Source organism: Helianthus annuus, chromosome 8, assembly GCF_002127325.2.
Source record: "Helianthus annuus cultivar XRQ/B chromosome 8, HanXRQr2.0-SUNRISE, whole genome shotgun sequence".
In the NCBI taxonomy this organism is placed as follows: domain Eukaryota; kingdom Viridiplantae; phylum Streptophyta; class Magnoliopsida; order Asterales; family Asteraceae; genus Helianthus; species Helianthus annuus.
In genome coordinates this window covers 109,739,501-109,763,756 of record NC_035440.2, presented here as the reverse complement: position 1 = coordinate 109,763,756, position 24,256 = coordinate 109,739,501, and the positions used below count along the sequence as shown (strand labels likewise).

The window sequence follows — 24,256 nt, the reverse complement described above, 5'->3', positions numbered from 1 at the left end:
TCGCTCTTAGCTAAACGGATTTGGTGTTATCGTAATGAAAACAAGGTTTGTGGAAGATGGCTATTGAGGCGCTTCATGGTGGACATAGAAGATGGGAAGTATTGCCGTCTAATGCTCGGTTAGCTTCAAATTGGCATTCGGTGGTGCGTCTTGAAAAGAGCTGGAAGTTGGGCGGGAGATGAATCACCGATAGGATCAAAGGCGTGATCGGGGATGGTAAACAAGTTAGGTTCTGGTTGGATGTATGGGTGGGAGATGAACCACTTAAGAGTATATATTCGCATTTGTTTTGTTTAGAAGTTGATAAAATTGCCTTGTGTTTGAGAGATTGAAGCATCAAACGGATCACGGAGTTTGGACTTGGAATTGGAAGCGGAAGCCAGAGTCTGAGGAGGAAATTTTGCAGCTGCAGGAGTGCTGCGCGGATATTGATCAGGTCCGGCTAAATGCGGTTGCTGATTCTTGGCGTTGGATGGGTCTGAAAGATGAGGGATTCTCTATTGCGGCTGTTAAACAGATTCTAAAACATGGAAATTTGCACTGCAGCGAAGACTATTTTGTGTGGTGTAAATGGGTGCCGAGTAAATGTAACATATTCATGTGGAGCGCCATTTTGGATCATCTGCCGTCGAAGAGGCCGTTGGGAAGCAGAAATATTGTGGTGGAAGATCCGATGTGTTCTTTCTGTCGAGCGGCTGAGGAAACAATGGAGCATTTGTTCACGACGTGTATGTTGGCTTCGAATGTTTGGCATGCGCTATCTACATGGTGTAATATTCTAGAGATTTATGCTTTTTCGGTTTATGATTTATCAAAAATACATAAACATGCGAGGGTTTCAAGATAAAGGCCGAAGTGTTTAAAGGTTTGATCATGATTGCGTGTTGGAAAATATGGAAGGCTAGGAACGAGAAGATTTTTCAACATCGTACAAGAAACGCTCGAGACATAGTGGAGGCAATAAAGTCGATTGGTTATTTGTGGTTTAGTCATAGGCAAAAGCGTATTTGTATAGAGTGGGACAATTGGTGGTGTTTTAACTTGATGTAATTGGTTGTTTTGGATGGCGGGGGTGCAAATGGCTTGATCCCCTCATATGTAAACTACTATTAATACATTAACCCGGCTACTTGGGATTGTATCCCTGCTGACTCAAACCACTTATCCGAGGGTAACGTCGCCTTCAAAAGAGGTGCCTACCATTTTACGCATTAATAACTTAATTAATTATCTTTCAATATTCCGACCCTTTGAGATTGTATCCTTGCTGACTCAAACCACTGGGTTGAGGGTAATGTCACATTCAAAAGAGGGGCCTACTACTATAACTAAGATAATCTCTTAAAAACTGCAAAAGTGCGGAAATCATCAAAGGTTACATTAAAGGCGAGTCGGATACAAGTGGTTCATCTTCTCTATCTGTTTTCTTTTATTTTTATTTTTCAGCATTTTAGTTTTTATTTTCATGTTTAAAACTTTTTCTAAAATTTTTGATTTGATTAGACGTTGAGGATAAACCGGTACTTAAAGCTCTTGTGTCCTTGGACGATATCGGTATCTTACCAACGCTATACTACGCTCACGATGGGTGCACTTACCCATGTGTGTGTTTAGTGTTAGTAGAATATCGTGTTTGATAAATTTAAAACTTGACTAATGTGTTAAAAAGGCTTAAAATATAAATAAAAACATATCACACCCGACACACACCAACATCTTTCTTAACTGAGGATTAACAATGTTGTCCATCTCATATAACAAAACATTATTGAGTTTAGCATGACCAAATTTAGAGATTTAAGGTACTTTTATTTAGTGGCGTTCTTTTTCTCAGTAAAACGCCAAAAAGTTAAAAAAAAAAATCAAACATCGTTCCTTGGATATTCAGTATTGTTCTACACGAAGTTTCGCCGAATGGATTGTTAGCTGAGGGGTGTAACTCAATAACATTTTGCTGCATGAGATGGTCAAATCTTCAAGAAAAAGAGGCTGATGTAACACTTTGTGATTCCAAACGGCGACAAAAAAACTACTTCAAAAACAAAAAAACAAAACAAAATGAATCATACGAAAGTCGAAACAGCTAGTTAAGATGATTCAAAAACGAAAGAGACTGGTGACAGTGAAGATTTGGAAGATCAATTGTTTATCTATATCTATACTATATTAATAAGCATATAGAAAAGGCAGAAATGGTCATTTGCCACTTTACAACAGTTAAAGCTTATTGTACAACCAACTAAAGCATAAATGTTGAATCTAAAATTTTTGGCGGCCAGACTTGTGCATTCAAACTTTCAATTCAAACTTGAGCGGTCAAATTTTTCATTCCTCCCGCTCATCCCAATTCCCCCATACACCCCTGCCTTCTTTTTCATTTTTCATTTGCAGAATGGAGGGAGAGAGAGAGCGTACGAGAAATCAAGGGTTATGCTTTCCTTTCCTCAAATCTGAATTGGTTTCCTTTAAACACGTGACACACCTCATCACTTTCTAGGTTTTCTTAATCGCCTCTTCCCATCGTAGAAACCTAATTCCATAACCGTATACCACATCTACCTTCAGAAACCAATTCCTCATGGAAATCATACAGTCCTCTCAAAATCAAACTCAAGTCTAGGTTTTGAACTTCACGGAGTAAGTGCTTTTCTAAATTTTGTCCAAATTCATTGGAATTTTATCTGATCTATGTCTTCTGCTCCATGGATTTATGATTCTTGCTATGTTGAAGCTATTTGGTTAATGAGTTTCTCATCTATTTGTTTTGTTGTGTCACAACATTCAGTATCTCTTATGGTTATCTTTCATCCTGCTTTCTGTGAACCTCATTTATTTTTTTCATTATGTGTTGAAAGGTTTGAGTATGCACACCAACTGTTTGACGAAATGCTTCAACCAGTTTGGGGCTGAAATGTTTTGCATTCAGTCTAATTCCTTTTCGTAAGATGTTCTTGTTGCTGTTGTTTTGAGCTGCTCTGTGGTATGTCGTTTTAAGTAGTTGTTTAGGGCCCACCGATATAGTTTGTTGCTTACAGCTATCTTTATCACGTATATCTTGTAGAGAAATAACTTTGGATGAATGAGGTCCTGCTACATCAGATTTGAAAGCTTTCTTACTCATCATTAACAGGTATTTGGTTTTCAAGGGTTTTACTTTAGGTATTTATCATGTTCATTTTTTTTCTTTTTAGATTTTTTGGTATTTGGCATCAATCACTTTGGTTAAAACAGAACCTGGATGCTTGATTTCGTTAGTTGACAAATATGTACATATTAGGCCTGGCAATGGATCGGATATTGATCCATATCCAATCCAATCTGATCCATTTAAATAACTTATTGAATCATAAAAAATATCTAACAATCCATTAGTTAATCCAATGGATCAATCCATTTATCCAATTAATTATATGGATCGATCCATGATCCATCCGGATTGATCCATTACCCTAAATTTGACAGTGCACGTGCCTCTCAAAAGTCCAAACCCTAAATTTGAAATCAACCCAAAAGTCCAAAGTTTCATTCGAGTAGCTCCTGGTTCTTATCTCTCCCGCACTGTTCTCGTTCTTTCTATGCGTGAATTGAACCAAACTTTCATTCGAGGTAGCTCTTGATTCACTGATTTTATATGCGTTCGGTAAACTGCATTGATTAGTTGTGTTTTGAACGTAGATATCATGATTTATGACGTTTTTTGTTAGATTTAGGGTTTTGTTGAGTTTGATTAAGATGAAAGTAAACGAAACCTTCATTCGAGGTAGCTGTTGATTCACTGATTTTATATGCTTTCGGTTAAGTGTATTGATTAGTTGTGTTTTGAACGTAGATATTGTGATTTCTGCTGTTGTTTGTTAGATTTAGGGTTTTATTGAGTTTGATTAAGATGAAATTGGCTTAGGATTGATTAGTGAATGGAAGCAATTAAATATGGATCAACTCAAATTGAAAAAAATATTCATCTGTAACATTCACTTAGATCTTGAATCAGAATTAAATATGGTCGAATTTTGAACCATTTTGGTTGATTTTTGTTTTGTTTCGGTGTGTCGTTTGAACATTTCGATTGATTTCGAACTAATTCGGTTGTTTTTCGGTAAAAAAAATTGAAGTTTTCAGTTGAATTTTCGAACATTTCAGTAAGTTTATTGAGTTTTGTGTTAAAAACTGTCATATTCTGTTGTATTGTTGTTGCTGGTTGAAGAAGAATAGGTTATATTCAGCGCATCACGTGTGAACTTCATATCATAGTAGACGTGTTTTGCAATTTAAAATCTGAACGAGTTTTCGAATCGGAGTTGAATATAGATCTGAGTTGCTTGGATTCGATAATCGATTTGAGTTGTTATTGTTGAACAAAACGAAATGAATTATTGCTTGGATTTGATAATCGATTTGAGTTGTTGCTGTTAGTTAAAATCAATATGCTTTAGTACATATTGTGTCCCTTGAAAATTTCATCACCTTTTTTTTCTGATATCACATCAAAATTGCAACATTTAAAAAAAAGCATTCATGTTATTATTTTCTGTTTGCTCATCATCACAAATACAGATCCTTGTTGCTTTGTAAATAAAATCGCAAATACACATTTGGAAACTATTAGCCCATTTGTACTGTGTTCTTGATTATAAATTTGTTATTTGGATATTTTTTCCTATTAGATATTATAAACAAATGACAACCCATATTAACCTGTTCTCATACATTTGGGGTGAAATTAAACTGTTTCCTTTGATGGGTTTTTTTTTCCTAACTAGTCTTGTTTTATTTATAAAATGTGTATATTTTTCATGGAATTTTAGAGAACTTCTAAGGTCCGACTCGTGTTCTGCATAATGCCATGCCTAGAATTTTAGGAAACTTAGGTACGAAATTAGGTATTGCAAAACGAAGTTAACGAAAATTGGTAGGAATATGCAGGGGAATCATGAAAGACGATGTAAGTTATCGATAGGGGGTAAAGCAAAATGTAGATACAGTTCATGTTAAAATAATGCGCAACAACACATTTGTGACGGTGACTGGTTCTAAAGGGAACAAGAAGAAACTGGGAGCATCTACTGGTGGGGTACTTTTAACAGCCAGTAACTAACTTAATCACCACTTAGGTTAGCAATAATAATAATACAATTTGTTAGATATTAAACTTAGAATAAAGTGGTTTTTAGAATTTTTTTATTTTTTTTTATATTTTTTAGAATTTTTTTAGAATTTTTTCAATTATTTTTATTTTTATTTTTTTTTATTTTTGTAGATTTTTTTTTGTATTTTTACAATTTTTTTTTGCGATTTTTTATTTTATTTTTAGAGGTTTTTTATATGGATCGATCCGGATAGTGATCCATCCATTTAAAATTACTTGGATATGGATCGGATCACGATCCATTATGTTGGATCATAGATCGGATCATGATCCATTTAAGTTGGATCATTAATGGATCGGATCATGATCCGATCCATATCCATCCATTGACATGCCTAGTACATATGTGTTTTTGATTTTTTTTTTTATATTTTAGATAAACATTCTGATAATACTAAACATACTCAACATTCATTTGATATTGTTAGTAAATTTGTAATTGCAATTACAACTTTCCTTTTTTTCCTCTATAAAAACTTTATGCTTGGTGATCGGTGTTTTATTTCTTCAATAGGCTTGGTGAGACCACCCAGGCAAATACTATCACACTGCTGTGAAACCAACCACTACCATTGTATGTGGCCCCCATTTGTTTCCCATATGTTGGCAGCTGGGTATTGTCTAAAAGCGTTTGAAGTCTTTGATTATTGCTTTTTGATTAGTCTTTGTCTAATGGGATTATATGGTCATAAGTTCAAACTATTTGCTGAATGCACATTATAGTTGTTAAATAGATGAGCTTATCATGGGTTCTTTCATTATCATCATGGGAAGCGCGGTCAAAGATCATGGGTCATTTTTTTGGACACCCAAAAGCACCACTAGCTGTTAGCTTCTACTGAATTTAGGATTGATTTTGACTTTTTTTTTTTGTTACTTTTAGACAGTTGAACTGTCGAAAAAGGTCAAAAGACGCTTCAGATGTATTACCTTGGTTTTTTAAAAAGCCGAAAACTTGAGGAGAAAATGGAAGTTGTAAATGAACAAGATTCTCATCATCCACTCCCTCCTATTCGTGCTTCAACTCCTCAACATATGACGTTTTTTTTTTGCTTATTCTGAGCTCAATTTTGTTAGCATTGCTGTGGCGTACGAACGACCACACCCATGAAAGGAAGTCCCGGATCTGGTGGTGACGCGGCTAAGGTTCCGTCGTTGGAGTTGTGACTGTGGCGTACGAACGGGTATTCAGGTCAACGGTGATGGTTGTGGCAGCAAGATAAAAACATACACGTTAAAGCTTTCTATGTGTTCATTTGGTATATATTTTTGAGTGTTTTTAGCTTCTAAACTTTTAATTATTTGTGATGTGTAGGTTGGAATACCCTGGATTGGACCTGAGCATAGCTTTTTGAAAGATCTAGGTCGTACCGAATAGTATATCATCACTGATGAAGAAGCATTGGAAGGTATGGAAAGCCTAATTTTTATATTTTGAGTCCTTAAAATCTGTCAAACCGAGGTTCGCAAAATAAGCAGGGTTAAACAGTTGGGATTTACCCACTAATATGTTTTTGTCCAATTCCTCTTAATTTAAAAAAAGTAATTAATGTAAATAGGATTACGAAAATTATACTATTTAAATAGTAGTCTACTTATTTGTTAGTGAAACAATACACTTTGAATACGTGCCAAGCTTGAGCTCTAAAAACAAAGTTTGAATCGAGTCGAGCTCGAGCCTTCATACGTTAAACGAGCATCGAGCTCAAGCTCGGCTCGGTTCGTTTGCAACTCTATTGTTTGTGACTATGACTTGCAATTTTAAGAAGATATTTGATGAAACATCATATGTTATGTGTTGTTATTTGTGTGTTCGGATTTTTATTTTTAAATTAGTATGTTTAGAACTTATATTTTCTTATTCGCGTGTTTGTTATTATATAATTGAGATGTGTAGGGTACAGATAGGCCACACCAATTCTAAGAATAAGAAAACTAACATTAGTATTATGCAACATAACACGAGAGGATTGAAAACTTAAGAGAAAACGTGTTTAAGATTGTCACCACCGCATTGTACTTAAATCAGTAGTTGCTGAAGTATATGTATTTATAATTTTATACTTTCGTCATTTTTTTAATAAGAATTTGTTCTTTAAAGAGTGGGTATAACACAAAAAGGTTTATTGCAGGAAAATCCTACAACAATAATGGTCCTTCTTACAGTATATGGTCATGTTCTTGCTGAATGTTTAAAAGATGAAAGCACACCTCTAAGGCTCGCAGCTGAAGTGTGACACTAGGAGATGAAGAGGCACTATCCACTACCGAAGTGTTCTTTACAAGATGGTTGCTTGGTTGGCCTCCCTATTTAAAGAGCGCATCATATACGTGATGCGCTCGCATCACGCATCGCGCATCAGATTTTTCGACAAAACGCATGCGCATCACACTATTTAAGAAGGTAAAAATCTTGTGTTGTTTTTTTTTTTGTCATTTTTCATGCGTCTATAGTATTTTTTTCATAATCTTTTACAATAATTTTGTGTGCTGTAGCAATGTAATATCTTAAAACTGATTTTCTTATATTTTACTGTGGATTCCATAGTTGACACATTATGCACCTGGTGTGCCAATCTTCCTTGTTGGGACCAAACTTGGTGAGTCAATCTCTCTTCCTTCTATCCTTCATGAAGAAACACAACATCAAGAAAACACATCGTGACAAATGTCACACATCGTAACAGCATGAATGGTAAAACACAGCTTCAAGAAATCCTCCAGCATTACCAACATAAAACATAAATGCTAAAACACAACTGTATTAATCTGCTTGCTGTTAAAACACAATGTCAAGAAATCCTCCAGCATTACCAGCATGGATGGTAAACACAACGTCAAGAAATCCTCCAGCATTACCGACATGAATGCTAAAACACAACTATATTAATATGCTTGCTGTTAAAACACAATGTCAAGAAATCCTTCAACATTGCCAGCATGAATGGTAAAACACATCGTCAAGAAATCCTCCAGCATTACCAACATGAATGCTAAAACACAACTGTATTAATCTGCTTGCTGTTAAAACACAATGTCAAGAAATCCTCCAGCATTACCAGCATGGATGGTAAAACACAACGTCAAGAAATCCTCCAGCATTACCAACATGAATGCTAAAACACAACTGTATTAATCTGCATTCTGTTAAAACACAATGTCAAGAAATCCTCCAGCATGAATGGTAAAACACATCGTCAAGAAATCCTCCAGCATTACCAGCATGAATGCTAAAACAATACGGTACTAATCTGCTTGTTGTTAAACACAATGACAAGAAATCATCCAGCGTTACCAAACATCATTCATATTATGGGATCTATAAAAACATTGACTTTAACCCTCTAACTGTTAAAACACAGTACCAAGAACATGCTGATAGATTCCATATGCCATGATTTTTCTCTCCGTATAAAAAAAATGATCAATGATGAATCTTGTGAGCAAGAAAACGAAGGAATGATTGATATTTACGTGAGATCTGAATTCGAAAACAAAAATTTTCGAAAATTATGGAGGAAATTGGTTTCATTATGGATAGTTAGTTATTGAAGATAATTTCCTAAAATAAAATTAGATTGTGAAAGTACATAATTGCCCTTCTAGTTAAAATCCTTTAATGCCACGTGTCGCATTCTGATTGCTTCCTAGACTTTCTAGGAAAAATCCACTTTCTACCCAACTCCTATATATATTTTAAATTTCTATTTCAGTTGATTGTTATATAATAACAACGCCATATATAATAAAAACGCCACACAACCAAATGCTTTTCTAAACGCCATCATGCCATAAAACACCCCAAAACTCACAAACTATAATAAAATTACTTTGGACAAGTATTATAAAAAACTCAAAAAAAAAAAGTATAAAAACCAAGGTTCAAGAAAAATAAGAAAAATAGAAAAAAAGTGTCATCTTTATATAAAACCTCATTAAAAATAAAAAAACGCTAAAATCTCGAAAAGGTAACTAGAAACAGTAACTACAAAACAGTAAAACTGAAGCGACGGAAACTTTATTATTAACAACATTTATTATATTAAAATCTAAAACGCCACACCTGAAATATGGGACGTGTTACAGAGTTCAGAGATAAAGCTTATCAAAAACAGTAATTACAAACAGTAACTGAAACGACGAATACTTTATTATAATAATACACCGCCTAAACTACGCGCCAAAAGACATCCTATAAAATGATACCTCTGAGCAACTTCCATTTGATCACACCAAAAAAACAAACGCCAATATTCCTAAATACCACTCACTGTAAAATGCCAAGAATTTTAAAAAATCAAAGATGGCTAACATGCATTATTGGATATTCAATATTGTTCTTCGTGAAGTTTCACGGAATGGATTGTTAGGTGAGGGGAGTAACTCAGTAAGATTTTGCTGCATGAGATGGACAAATCTTCAAGAAAAAGATACTGATGACAGTCATATGTCATTTTGTGTTCTTTGTTCTTGAAGAAGGCTTGGATGAGGAGACGAGATCAATGATACCGAAGAGTGGATGATTATAAAGATGTAGATAAAGTTGAAGAGCAAAGCGAAAAAACCCACCCATAGGTCATCTATCTATGTCCCCCAACATCCACAAAAGCCACTTCAACAGACGAGCAGACAAAATAATCAGACCGATGGATTTGTTAAGTTTTATATAAAAACGCCATATATTTGGTGACAGTTCTTGTAGAATTAAAGAAGAGAGAGACTAATGACAGTGAAGATTGTTAAGAGAGATCCGATTAGGATTTTTAATTTATTTTTTTCGCTTCTATTTTTTCCCCTGTGGTTGTAATATAATTTTCCGCTTGTAAAACGCCAAAAATATATAAACAATAATAGAACAATGGTCCATCTTGTCTAAAACGCCATTGAATCTAAGAACAAACAATGGGTCATCATCCTAAAAAGTCCTGGAACAAACAATGGGGTTCCAATGGCCGACGACTTGGAAACGCCATAAACACCAAAAATATTATCTATCTAAAACAAAAAGATTAATACAATGGGACCATTATTAACGCCAGGTATAGGGGTGAGCAAGTTTAGGTCCGGACCAAAAATAACCGAGAACCGAACCGAAAAATACCCAACCCGACCCGAACCTAAGTACGTAGGTATTTAGATCGGTTCCAATTTTTCATATAAAATAGGGTCGGGTCGGGTCGGTTCTCGGTTCTTTTCATGGTGAAACCCGACTTTGACCTATGGACCGGAACCGACCCTATATTTAGGGTAGTGAATCGGTTCTGTATTTTATGTTTGATCGGTTCTCGGGTCAGGTCGGGTAATGGTCGGGTAGGGTCGGGTTTTCCCTTTTGCTCACCCCTAGCCAGGTAATTATTGAATTTGGTTAACGCCAAAAAATCTTAAACGCTAAAAATGAAGAAGTATTGTGACACTGAATTGGAAAAGCGGAAGATAAAATGACAAAAAAGTCCCTACGCCCTAATTATATTGCACGCCACGTGTTAGGCCGGGATGCGTTCTCACTGTTCTAACACTTTAGGGCGTTTTCTCCTGATCCCGTACCTATACACACACACACACACACACACAAACACACATATATAGGCTCTTCACTACACCCTTGGTCCATCCCTTGGGGCTCATCCTCCACATCCCATGACATGGCCGCCTACGTGGTGGGTCATCCTTAAAGGACTATCCTCCTCCACACCCATTAGCCGTATTGTTGGAGGCAAAAGTAGAGGTTTGGAGTAATGATAGTCATGGTTGTAAAACAAGGTTTCCAAGGCCGAGTACTCCTCGAGTAGTCAATACAAGGTAAGTTACCGAGGCGACTTTCTTCGACTTCGCCTAATTACTCGGAGTCGGTCAAATGCGGTCAACCTCGGCCAGAATTGGATCTAGTAGGTCAACTCGGGCCTAGTTTGACTTAAATAATAATAAAACATAATTTCTATGCCTATTATATTAAAAAAGAATGAATATCATTTTCACGTATTTTGTTATAAATATTAGTATATTTGTGTTATTTGACATATATTTAATCTCCAAAAAGTAATTTCTTTATAATTTAACATGTCCGAGTACTCCCCGAGTACTCTCCACCTAGATCTAGTACTCTCAACTCCCCGGTCTGCCGACTAGGGAGCGCCTAGCGACTTTTGCAACCATGATGATAGTTTAAAATAATGTGACGTACTAACTAGGGAGTCTGTTAGATGAACTAGGTTCACTCTTGTTGTATACTTGAAAGTTGAATTGCCAATGATCTCTAGATCAAGTGGTGGAAGCCTTATATTTTTTTTAGAGATGCAAGTTCAACTCTCACTTGGTGCAGAGTGAGGCATTAGTGGGCAATGATATGAGACACGGGGAAACCTGGGTTTGATCTTTGAGGCAAACGGGTTTTACCGGTAATTTCACTATCGTGCCTATGGGCGGGTGGGTTATTGGGGTTTCCCCGGAATTGGTGGTAGACTCGGATTACTCTCGGAGTATTTTATTTGATCCAGTAAATACGTCGAAAATGCTCGAAATTGATTCTGTTGGCGGATAGAAAAAATTTGTAAATTGAATTAGACGTCTTTAGCAATGAAAAATGAGGGTGAGCGTGACAACAACATGACATCATTACCCACGCATATATTATTCAACCAATACGACGTAGCCTCCCTGGTCAACCTTCATTAACTCCTGCATTTATTTGCCAGCTGCCCATTCCCAAACCCGCAGTATAAATACCCGACGTTAGTGGTTATTGTTGTTCAGTCAATTCAATCAATCGTCGTCAAAAGCTTTCACATCTCTCTGACAGATTAGCGACCGCAATACACTCATAACCGCTTTCCGACTACTCTCATGGCTACAAAAGTGTATATTGTGTATGTTTTCTTACTCTCATTTTCACTTATAATCTTCGCCATGTTGATACTTGTTGCTTTTGATTAGGTTTTACGTAATTTGATTCAATCGGTTTTGTTTTTCATTAACGGTTGAATGATCTGTTGCTTGTTGTGGATGAATTTGTGCGATTTAGATCGAGTGATTAGGTTTATCAGAGTAATTTTATGATCATTGATGTGTGTTTAAGTGTGAATTCGAAGAGAAGTAGAATTAGATGTGCTAATTTAAGTGCATTCAGTAGTTAATGTTGGCGATGTTGATAGCTGTTGCTTTTGATTAGGTTTTACGTAATTTGATTAAGCTATTTTGTTTTGATTATCAGTTGACCGATCTGTTGCTTGTTGCGGATGAACTTGTATGATTCAGATTGGTTGATTAAGTAATTTTCGCTGCTGCTAAGTTTCGATTTGAATTTTGAGTGTTGATGATGTCTGTTTAGGTGTAATATTGGAGAAACTAGAAGTATATGTGCGATTCCTAAGTGCATTGACTCGTCAACATTTCCGATTGCTATCCTGTTAAAATTAGATTAACTTCAGAGTTCAGATGTAAATTAGGAATAAGATAACCAAGGCATCTCCTCTTTGATCATTAATGTGGATACAGCCATATAGGTCTTGTCAGTAGTTAATATTTTCTTTTTATTTTATATAACTGACAGAGCTTTGTTTCTGTGTTTTCATATGCTGTTAATTATAAATCCACATAAAAAAAATACTGAAATATTAAATAGTAGTCTAGCCAATATGAATGAATAAGTTATCTTAAGATTTGGAAAATTAATAAACCAAATTAGGGGTTAGTGGAAGTAACATTCATTAATGAAGATGTGTTGCTACTTGAATGGTGACTTCTATTAAACGAAACCGCTAGCAAGCAACTAGTGTCTGCCTTTGCCAGTTGCTTGCTAGTACTTTGATAGCAAGTAAGCTGTGCAAGAAATCTAAGATGTAATGAAATTTAGGTGGTTCAGTTATAATGTATATCACTAAGACTCCAAGAAAGTCACGATGTTGTTATACAAAATTACACGCTGGGGGTGGGGGTGTTTTGAGGTCGCTAAATATTTAATTCGGTTATGCTTTAGTGTAGCTCTTTCAAAATGAACAGTGAAGGGGAAATTATGTGGGCTGCATTTTTAGTTGATGTTTCATAAGTAAACTTTGAAACAAGCATTTTGAAATCCACAACTTCAAACCTTATTCAAGACAACTTATTTCACTCGCAGCTGTATGAAAACGCTATAAGCTGATAAGCGGTTTTAATAAGCAACCCGATACATCCGTTTAGAAGGAATCCCATGTAATATAATAATTCCCTTAAGTTTTAAGTTGCAACTCTGTGCATTTGAACAACAAGAACTGTTGACCAGAGATATTTCCGTTTGCAATTCATGGATATTAAAGAAACTTGGTCTTCAGGCATGTCGAGCAACCTTTAATATCACGTTGTTGGCCCGAACTTGGATCTTGATCTCTAACGAGCGTGAATAACTTGAATAATAACAACTTTATAACAATCGAATAAGAGTATATACAATGATTTCGAGAGTAATGAACAATTACAAATGAAACTAACTATCTCTATTTATAGTTTCTAAGAGGCACGAATGAATAGACACAACTCTTCGTGAAAGGGTATGTCTCTAGGATTGTGCGGTTGAGATTGATCATGAAGAGGCATGTTGATTTCCAGCCATCCATCTCGAACCGTCGCGTCTTCTTCTCCTTTCCTTGATGTCGATCCGAGAGGGTGTGTGTGAGGGGACACACCTTTTCGCTAAGTGAGGGAAGTTAACAAGTTTCCCTTTGTCAACTTTGGTCCCTTAGTTTCATAACCGCTTGTAACCGCCACTTTAATATAAAGCTAATCTATCTATTCTAAACTAACTAACTTATGGATTTAAGAGATTAACTCGGTTTCATTCACCCCCTTAATCTCGAACATCCATGAGTTGCTTTAAATCTTGAATTCCGAGCAGTTCCCTCATTGTAGCAAACTTGATCCTTGCTAGTGCCTTTGTTAGTATATCTGCCCGTTGTAGTTCTCCACTTATGTGCTCCACAGTGATATCTTCGTTTTCCACGCATTCTCTTATGAAGTGATAGCGTGTGTCAATGTGCTTGCTTCTTCCGTGAAAGACTGGATTTCTCATGAGTGCTATTGCTGAAACGTTATCAACTCTGAGTGTTATCTTTTCTTCCTTCCAGCCTGTGATTTCACTTAACAGTCTTTTAAGCCATAGTGCTTGACATGCTGCTGCAGTGGCTGCCATAAATTCTGATTCGCATGATGAGAGTGCCACTGTTTGTTGCTTTTGTGTACACCAGGTTATAGGTGATTCTCCAAAGTAGAATACCAGACCAGTTGTTCCTTTTCCTTTGTCTGTATTAACTCCAAAACTACTATCGCTATAACCTGTGATCTTACATCCTCCTTGTCTTTTGTAAATGATTCCATGCTCTTTAGTTCCTTTGATGTAACGTAGTATTTGCTTTACTGCTTTCAGGTGTTGCTCCTTTGGTTCTTGCATGAATCTACTAAGTAGACTGACTGGGTAACATAGATCTGGTCTTGTATGCAATAAGTACCCGAGAGATCCTATCAGGCTTCTGTAGTGTGTTGCATCTACTAGATCTCCTTCTTCAGTCTTTGTTAGTTGAGTTCCTGGAGTCATGGGTGTCTTTGTGTCATTGCAGGATAACATATCAGCGTCTTTGAGTATCTTATTGATGTATCCTGTCTGCTTGATGCCTATCTCACCTCCTGCTTGAATTACTTCGATTCCCAGATAGTATGCTAGCAATCCTAGATCGCTCATATCAAACTTGTTCTTCATCTGAGACTTGAAGATGTCTATTTCCTTCTTTGATGTTCCAGTGACTATCAAGTCATCAACGTAGACTCCAACTATTAGTGTAGAGGCTTCATTCGTCCTTGTATAGATTGCGCTTTCTAAAGTGCACTTCTTGAAGTTAAGTGACTTTAGGGTTTGATCTAATTTCGTATTCCAAGCTCTTGGTGCTTGTCTCAATCCATACAGTGCTTTTGATAGTCTGTAAACTTTTCCTTCATCTCCTGGCTTTATAAATCCTTCTGGTTGTGATACATAAACTTCTTCCTTGAGGTCTCCGTGTAAGAATGCAGATTTCATATCTAGATGATGTACCTCCCAACCTTGATATGTTGCTAAAGCCAACATTAGTCGTACCGTCTCCATACGTGCTACTGGTGCAAAGACTTCGTCAAAGTCTATTCCATGTTGCTGAACATATCCCTTTGCAACTAGCCTTGCTTTGTGTCTGACAATATTTCCATTTGCATCTTTCTTAGTCTTGAATACCCACTTTAAGCCTATTGCCTTGTGATCTCTTGGCAATTCCGTCAAGCTCCAAGTGTTATTTTTGTTTATCGAGTCTAACTCAGCCTTCATTGCTTCAATCCACTTTCTGTCACTAAATGCTTCCTTGTAATTCCTTGGTTCTTCTTCAGCGAGTAATAATTCATGTGGATCTAACTGAATTTCTTCTGTTTCGTCATACAGTTCTTCGAGACTTCTTAGTCTTACTGGAGTATTGCTGATATTTCCTGTTGTACTTTCAGAAGTGGATGGACCTCCATTTTGTATGTTGCTTGAATTTCCTGCTGAGTTCTGATTGTATGAATATGCTGGCGGGGTTACATAGGAGTCTTGTTCTTCTGTCTGATCTACTCCTGAATCGTCATGATGTGGCCCGCTACTGCCTGGTCCGCTACTGCCTGGACTACTTGGCTCATTTTCTTCTAACTCTGGTGGTATGTCATCTTCATGAATGACAAAGTTCGTCCATTCGGGATTCCCTGAATCTACCGTTTCCATATAACTATCCCAGTTCCATGGTTGACCTTCCATGAACTTTACATCTCTACTGACACATATCTTGTTCTTTGCTGGATCATATAATCTATACGCCTTTGATCCTTCTTCTATTCCAAGATAAACCATAGGTGCGCTTCTATCATCTAACTTCTTTTGTTGAAGTGGTAGTACCTTAGCGTAAGCAGTGCAGCCAAAGACTTTCAAATGTTCTAGATTTGGCTTCCTTCCTTTCAGTGCTTCATATGGTGTCTTATTCACCAGGGCTTTTGTCGGAACCCTGTTTAGTACGTATATCGCGTGTCGTACTGCTTCACCCCAAAAGTTCTGTGGCATGTTCATTGCCTTTAACATACTGCGAGTAGTGGATAACATCGTCCTGTTTCGCCTTTCTACTACTCCATTTTGCTGTGGGGAGTATGGTGCTGTAAGCTGTCTTGCTATGCCATTTGTTTTGCAATACTTGTTGAATTCAGCCGATGTGAATTCACCTCCTCTATCCGTCCTTAGCATTTTTAACTTGGTCTGCGCTTCCTTTTCCACCTTTTCTTTGAACTCCTTGAATGTTTCGAATGCTTGATCCTTGGAAGTTAGTAAATATGCCCACATGTAGCGAGTACAGTCGTCTACAAGTAAGAATATATACTTCTTCCCAGCATGTGTTGGTGGAGTTATAGGACCACACAAATCTCCATAGACTAAGTCCAGAGGTTTTAAGGATCTGAACTTTGCCTGATTTGGAAATGGTGCCCTACTATGCTTTCCTAATAAGCATGCGTCACAGACTTGACTAGCATGACTTATTTGGGGAACTCCATGTACCAAGTTCTTACGAGTCATTTCTTTAATAGCGTCGAAGTGTAAATGGCCTAACCTCGCGTGCCATAACCATGCTATTTCTTCCGTCTTTGATAGTAAGCAGATTGGTTTTCCTGTCTTCAGTTTGACCTTGTACAGCCTGTTCTTCAATCTTTTGACTCGCATTAGTAGCTTTCTGTTTCGATCTCGGATAGTCAGTAAGTCTCCGTCCATAACCACTTTGCAACCAGTTTCTGTAAGTTGTCCGAGGCTCAATATATTGGTCTTCAGACTTGGAATGTAGTATACTTGTGAAACAATCTTTTGTTCTTGATTCATACATTCCAGTAGTATTGAACCTTTGCCTTTAATTTCTACGTGTGACCCATCACCAAAACGTACTTGCCCTGTCACCGTTTCATCTAATTCCCTGAAGTGACTTCGCACTCCTGTCATGTGGTTGCTGGCCCCGTTGTCTAAGTACCATAGATTTTCATCTCCTGAGGCATAACTTGCTGGTTTTATCTGTTTCTCGTTTAGCAGAGCCCTTTCTTGAACATTTTCTTCTTGTATTGTCATTAACAATACGGGTGCTTCGTCTTCCTCGACGAGGTTTGAATGCTCTTGCACTTCGTCTTTCTCAGAACAATCCTTCCTGTAGTGTCCAAACTTTTGACACTTAAAACATTGGATCTTACTTAAGTCGGTTCTTGCAAACTTCCTCCAGTTTCTTGAATTTCCATTTCTAGGCCTTGATGTAGATCCTTCGTTTCTGGGACTTTGCCTATTTCCGTTGTTTCGCCAATTTCCACGCGTCTGGTTAAACCTACCACGACCGCGGTTTCCAAATTGCCTTCCTCTGTTGTTATCCTGATGTGTAAACATAAGCCTATCTTGGCTTTCCCCTTGATTTCCTTTCTTTAACTTGAGACGTTCTTCATATGTCTTTAACCTTCCGATTGCTTCTTGTAGCGTCATGGTTTCTATATCGGAGTATTGTTCCATAGAGGCAACGATTTGAGTAAACCTATCCGGTACGCCATTTAGGAGTTTGCGTACTAGAGTCGGTTGACTCATAGTCGATCCTACTTCTGTTGCTCGGGTAACGATACTATTGATCTTTGCGGTGAATGAATCAATAGTGTCGTCATCCTTCATTTGCAACATCTCAAATTCTGACATTAGCGTGTGCATACGCGCCTTTTGTACCCGATCTACGCCAACGTGTCTAATCCTTAGATTTTCCCAAATCTCCTTTGCAGTCTTACAACTTGCAACTTGCAATACAACGTCCTCTGGTATTGCTTGAAACAAATATGCAATGGCAGACTTATCTTTCTTCGTGTCTACCGTTGCATTTTCTGCCGGTTCAATCGTTTCCCACAAACCATTCGCTTCAAGAATCGTCTTGATACGAATAGCCCAAACCGTATAGTTTGTTGGTTTCAGAATCGGACACTGAAACTGGGAAAGAGAATTTCCATTTATCGTACTTTGCCCGGTCGCTCCTGACATATCTTCCTGCCGAATAATCTTCACTTTCTAATAAACTTTCTTTTGGTTTCAATATATTCTTAACAACCCCGATTCCCCGAATCGTGTAATAACCAAAACAACCAAATCAAACTAATTCGCACTATAACCCCGGAATCAAAACAAACGAACCCTAGATTCCTAACCGTTCGGTTCAACCGACTTCCTAGAACCGAAAATAAATTCTGAAATTGAAACTTTGCGAATTTAAACGAAATTGAAACCTGATCGCGAATTCCCTGCGATGCCTTGCGATTCCCACGCCTAGAGCCTGACGCTCTGATACCACTTTGTTGGCCCGAACTTGGATCTTGATCTCTAACGAGCGTGAATAACTTGAATAATAACAACTTTATAACAATCGAATAAGAGTATATACAATGATTTCGAGAGTAATGAACAATTACAAATGAAACTAACTATCTCTATTTATAGTTTCTAAGAGGCACGAATGAATAGACACAACTCTTCGTGAAAGGGTATGTCTCTAGGATTGTGCGGTTGAGATTGATCATGAAGAGGCATGTTGATTTCCAGCCATCCATCTCGAACCGTCGCGTCTTCTTCTCCTTTCCTTGATGTCGATCCGAGAGGGTGTGTGTGAGGGGACACACCTTTTCGCTAAGTGAGGGAAGTTAACAAGTTTCCCTTTGTCAACTTTGGTCCCTTAGTTTCATAACCGCTTGTAACCGCCACTTTAATATAAAGCTAATCTATCTATTCTAAACTAACTAACTTATGGATTTAAGAGATTAACTCGGTTTCACACGTGATCACTTTATTTCGGTATTACAATAATTCAATAACTTGAATACTATTTTTCGATATAATCAGCTCATTTCGTCCATACAAGCAAGGGGTGCGTGCAATAGGGTGACCTAGTCACCTAGACCAAAACATTGATTGAATTGCAATAGCAGCTGCCCAAAAAAACAATTTTAGGAACGAACTTTTGCTTTTGGCCATATCAATGTCTAGGTTACTAACTGTTAATGTTTTCTTGTGACCAGTGTTATTAAAAGCGATCGCTTTGGTCGCCTGGGCGACCTAGGCGAGCAAGGCGAGGGTTGGCCGCTTTTGTGTCCTAGATGAAAAAAGCAACAATTTTTTTTTTTTAAAAAAACTTATCTCTAATAACAAACCAAATTTTATTTACAGCTAAGTTTAATTATTTAGGAATCATATCTCAAAAAATCTTTATATATTATTAAAAGATATTTTGAATTTCAAATACTTAAGAGATATATTATTTTTTATACAATATTAAGTCTGTTTATAACAGACTATACGCAGCAACAGCTACAACATTCACCTTCACAGTTCTGCTGGTTTCTGCCAGCAAAAAAACCACAGGTATGTGTTTCTGTCAGTTAGTTATTTATTCATTTACCATTCATGTACATGTTGATCCATCGGAACTATGCTACAGGCTATGGCTTCTCAAGATGATGGACCATCCGAGAGCAGGAAAACGGACCCTGGATGGAAGTACAATCATCTGAGGAATCCTAATGATAAAAATGCCGTTTCATGCAACTTTTGCAAGAAGATCACAAAAGGTGGAAATTTTTCGTGCTAAACTACACCAAATTGGAGGCAACAGAAACATCAAGTCATGTACAAGGTGTCCACAGGAGGTTAAAGACGAGTTGAAGGCGTATGTTGCGAGCCAAAAGGCCAAGAAAACAAATGATGGGTTGGCTGATTTGGCTGATGAACAGGAGGATGATGAAGTTATAGAGATACCTGCTCATCAAAACAAGAGGCAGAAGACGACTAATGTGAAGGGGCCATTAGATGTGATGTTTTCAAAAGGTATGATAAATTCTTTTTTATTTTCAGTTAATCACATCAGTGGTCTGTTAATGTGTGTCTTAGTTGATTAATGTTTATAAATTCTGTCTTAGTTAATCAATTCAGTAGTGTTTTTATGGCTGTCTTAGTTGATTAATGTTTATAAATTCTGTCTTAGTTAATCAATTCAGTAGTGTTTTTAAGGCTGTCTTAGTTGATTAATGTTTTTAAATTCTGTGTGAGTTAATCAAATTAGTAGTGTTTTTATGGCTGTAACAGACTCTGTAATGTTTTTAAAAACAGGTAAAGGAAAACAAGTTCAAACAAGCATCAAGGATGCTTGTAATAAAGAGCTCCGAGCCCAAACATTACAGTCCATTGCAGCGTTTTTCTACCAGGCTGGGGTTGCATTTAATGTGGCTAATATGGACTGCTTTAAAGAGATGCTTGCGGCTGTTGGGAACTATGGGCCGCATTTAAAGCCTCCATCATTCCATGAGCTTCGCGTTCCGTTACTAAAAAATGAGGTACAACATGTGGAGAAGTGGGTCGAAACTCATAGAACTGAGTGGATTAAGTACGGTTGTTCAGTAATGTCGGATGGATGGACAGATAGGAAGCAAAGAATGTTGATTAACTTTCTTGTCAACGGTTCTAAAGGAACGGTGTTTATGGAGTCTGTTGATGCATCGTCGTATATGAAGACTGGTGAAAAGGTTTTTGAGCTCCTAGATGGGTTTATGGAAAGGATTGGGGAACAAAATGTTGTTCAGGTTATTACCGACAATGGGGCCAACTTTAAGCTAGCAGGTTAATTTATTTTTTGATGTTTTTCGTTTATGATTACTTATCAAATTGCACCAACCTGTTTATAACAAATTATTTTACATTCTTTTGTAGGTAAAATGTTAATGGAAAAGCGGAAAATCTATTTTGGACACCATGTGCAGCGCACTGCTTGGATCTAATGCTAGAAGATATCGGTAAGATTCCGGATGTGAAAAAAACTATTGAACAAGCTATCTTCGTTGTTGGTTATATTTATAACCATAGTTTTGTCTTGAACTTAATGAGGGAGTTCACTAAAAACAACGAGCTAACAAGGAGTGGAGTAACAAGGTTTGCAACCACGTTTCTTACATTACAAAGCTTGCAAAAACAAAAATGCACTTCGAAATATGTTTGCTAGCGAACAGTGGATGACAAGTAAACGGGATGAAGAACGAAAGGGTGCAAGAGCGAATGACATTGTTTTTACCCCAACTTTCTGGAACAATGTTCCGTTCACTCTGAAAATCATGGGTCCTCTTGTTCGAGTGCTTAGAATTGTCGACAATGAGAAAAAACCCGCGATGGGTTACGTGTACGAAGGTATGGAACGAGCAAAAACTGCAATTGCAGCAGCTTTAGGAGGAGAAGATAATGAAGATTACATTGTTGTGTCGGGAATTATTGACAAGAGATGGAACTGCCAACTTCACCATCCCTTGCACGCAGCGGGTTACTATCTTAACCCAGAGTTTTATTGCTACAATGTGGACATTGAAAGCGACAAAGAAGTGTCCCTTGGACTACATGAATGTATTGACAAGCTTGAGCGAAACAAGGACACACAAGATAAGATTAACGTTGAGTTGATTCATTGGGTGAACCAGTCTGGATTTTTTAGTCTAGAAACAGCAAAGCGACAACATGGTAAAATAGCACCTGATAAGTTAATTGTTAACATACTTTTTACCTAGATTATAGACTTTATTTTTATATGTATAATGTGTCAAATTTGAGTGTATGTAACAGCTGAATGGTGGAAGTTGTATGGGAAAGGCACTCCAAATTTGCAACAACTAGCTATTAGAGTGCTAAGTTTAACGTGCAGTTCATCCGGGTGTGAACGAAACTGGAGCACATTTGAGCATGTAAGTATTCCAATCTAAAATTTAATTATGAATTACGATTGAGCGTTTCTTGTATCTAATATTTATACAAATCTTAAACAGATCCACTCAAAGAAGAGGAATCGTCTAGAGCATAAAAAACTACATGATCTCGTCTATGTTAAATACAATAACATGCTAAAGAATAGACTCGATGTGGATGCGGCATATGATCCCATTTCATTGACTGATATTGATGATAGCAATGAATGGTTAGTAGGAAAGATGGGTGAAGACAGGGTTTTTACTGATGATGGAGATTTGGTTTGGGATGTTGTAGGAGAAGCGAGCGGAGCAGGGGAGCGTATACACAATACAAGATCTTCACAGCCGGCTGCTTTACAGCCATCAGCTTCGAGGGCATCTGTTTCAAGGCCGTCTGCTTCAAGGCGTTCAACTTCAAGGCCTTCTAGTTCAAGAAGATTAGTTGATGAAGATTCCGAAGAAGAACAAGAGGAAGAACAAGTGAATGCTGCTGCTGGAAAAGGCAAGGCAATTGCTGTGGGTGACGATTCTGACTACGATGATCTTTAAAGTTGAAGAACAATTGGTTTTGAGTTTTATTTAGTTTTGGAAGTCTGAACTTTATTGTTTTCAAGTCTTAACCGTTTTGGTTTTGGGATATTTTGGTCATTCATAATAATGTTGGTTTTATTTTAAGCTTTATGATATTTGAACGATTTTGGAATTTTAAGGATTTAGGTTTTTTCGGTTCATAACTTTATTTTTTAATGTTTTTATTTGATTGCGCTTTTTTTTTTCTCAGGCCATCGCTTTTTTTGCGCTTCTCGCCTAGGCGAGAAGCAAGCCCTTTGCGCCTAGAGTGCGCCTAACGCATTTGATAACTATGCTTGTGACAGGTACTACTCTATGTATGGACATGTGGAGAAGCTAGCTGAAGAAATCAAGAAAGGAGGTGCATCTGTTGACGGTGTTGAAGCCAAATTATGGCAGGTAGATATTTTACAGTGTTTTCTGAGTGATCACCTGATGACTATGTGTTTTTTTATGTGGCATTTTTTTCTGGTGATTTGGCTTATTACTAAATTACCAAACTAGTCCATTTTGTGATGACTTGGCTTGCCACGTCATCTTGTTCTACTGGTATATATTTACCAAGACGGACTATCAACCTAACTACGTTGCTATTCTATGACATTAGCCCATTATCCGATTATCGCAATTTCATCTAATGATGAACAAGAACAAAATTGATCATTTAATCCTGTCTTTGGTGCAGGTCCCAAAGACATTGCATGAAGACGTGCTTGGAAAAATGAGTGCACCACCAAAGAGCGATGTACCCGTAATCACACCAAATGAACTCTCTGAAGCAGATGGATTTATTTTCGGGTTCCCCACAAGATTCGGTATGATGTCTGCTCAATTCAAAGCCTTTTTTGATTCCACTGGTGGTCTTTGGAGAACCCAACAGCTCGCCGGCAAACCAGCTGGCATCTTCTATAGCACTGGATCTCAAGGTGGTGGTCAAGAAACTACCGCGTAAGTATATTAATCAGATTTGAAGTCAACTCGTCGTTCACTTTAATCAAAATGGTTATTTACAGTTATAAATTTCATGAAAAAAGTAATATATTCTTAAAACCATGAGAACCCTTTTATCAAAGATTAAAAATTTTTATAACCATGAGAATCTGTTACCGAAAACAAAATTTATCGATTTATTTTGTTTTAACGTGGTTTTCCATTAATTTCCAACAGTTTGACTGCGATAACTCAACTGGTTCACCATGGAATGATATTTTTACCAATTGGATACACATTCGGGGCTGGCATGTTTGAAATGGAAAAAGTCAAAGGTGGAAGTCCTTACGGTGCAGGAACTTACGCAGCCGATGGGTCTAGACAACCATCTGAACTCGAGCTCGAACAAGCGTTTCACCAGGGAAAACACATTGCCCCAGTTGCTAAGAAACTTAAGGGAGTTGCATGATTTCACCATCTCAGAAAATACAAAAAACCATACCATAATCTCAAGATTGTTTGTTTTACCTTTAAAGTTTCATATCTCTATTTTTCTATTATGTGATTGCAAAAGGGTGATTGTTACTTTTATAAACACACAATAGTATGTTTTCATGCTGTTTATTGTATCCGTTATTTACAGAAAATAATAATATGTTTGTTTACATAAAATTTAAGGCATGTTAATTAAAAAAAAATATCATGGACATAGTAAGATAGAATGAGGGGTTGCGCTGCAGAGAGAGTAGTAGACAGTTTCTTGATTGATCGAGTTCCCATTTAGATTGTACGTTTAGGATGGTGTCACAAGTTTAGATTCAAACA

The 24,256-nt window shown here is 37.1% G+C and overlaps 1 protein-coding gene across 22 annotated transcripts; it reads left to right on the top strand.

Annotated features, from left to right (window-relative positions):
• The first annotated feature begins 2,388 nt into the window (after positions 1-2,388).
• Positions 2,389-24,050, top strand: LOC110873647 (probable NAD(P)H dehydrogenase (quinone) FQR1-like 1). 22 transcript variants are annotated; one of them, XR_004865456.1, is made up of 16 exons: positions 2,389-2,637; positions 2,856-2,980; positions 3,062-3,130; positions 6,224-6,338; positions 6,462-6,555; positions 7,279-7,550; positions 11,839-12,009; positions 19,501-19,571; positions 19,648-20,033; positions 20,316-20,822; positions 20,913-21,707; positions 21,810-21,928; positions 22,010-22,447; positions 22,807-22,900; positions 23,187-23,449; positions 23,669-24,050. XR_004865456.1 is itself a non-coding variant. In XM_035976759.1 (13 exons), exons 10-13 carry the CDS (start codon positions 22,416-22,418, stop codon positions 23,898-23,900), a joined length of 621 nt encoding a protein of 206 aa, XP_035832652.1. In that variant the 5' UTR covers positions 3,479-3,606; positions 6,030-6,555; positions 7,279-7,550; positions 11,839-12,009; positions 19,501-19,571; positions 19,648-20,033; positions 20,316-20,822; positions 20,913-21,707; positions 21,810-21,928; positions 22,010-22,415; the 3' UTR covers positions 23,901-24,046. The 22 variants fall into 22 exon arrangements, 5 of the variants coding, with proteins under 5 accessions (XP_035832651.1, XP_035832652.1, XP_021978322.1 ...); XR_004865458.1 differs by lacking the exon at positions 6,224-6,338; XR_004865451.1 differs by having other exon boundaries at positions 6,224-6,555.
• The last annotated feature ends 206 nt before the right edge of the window (positions 24,051-24,256 follow it).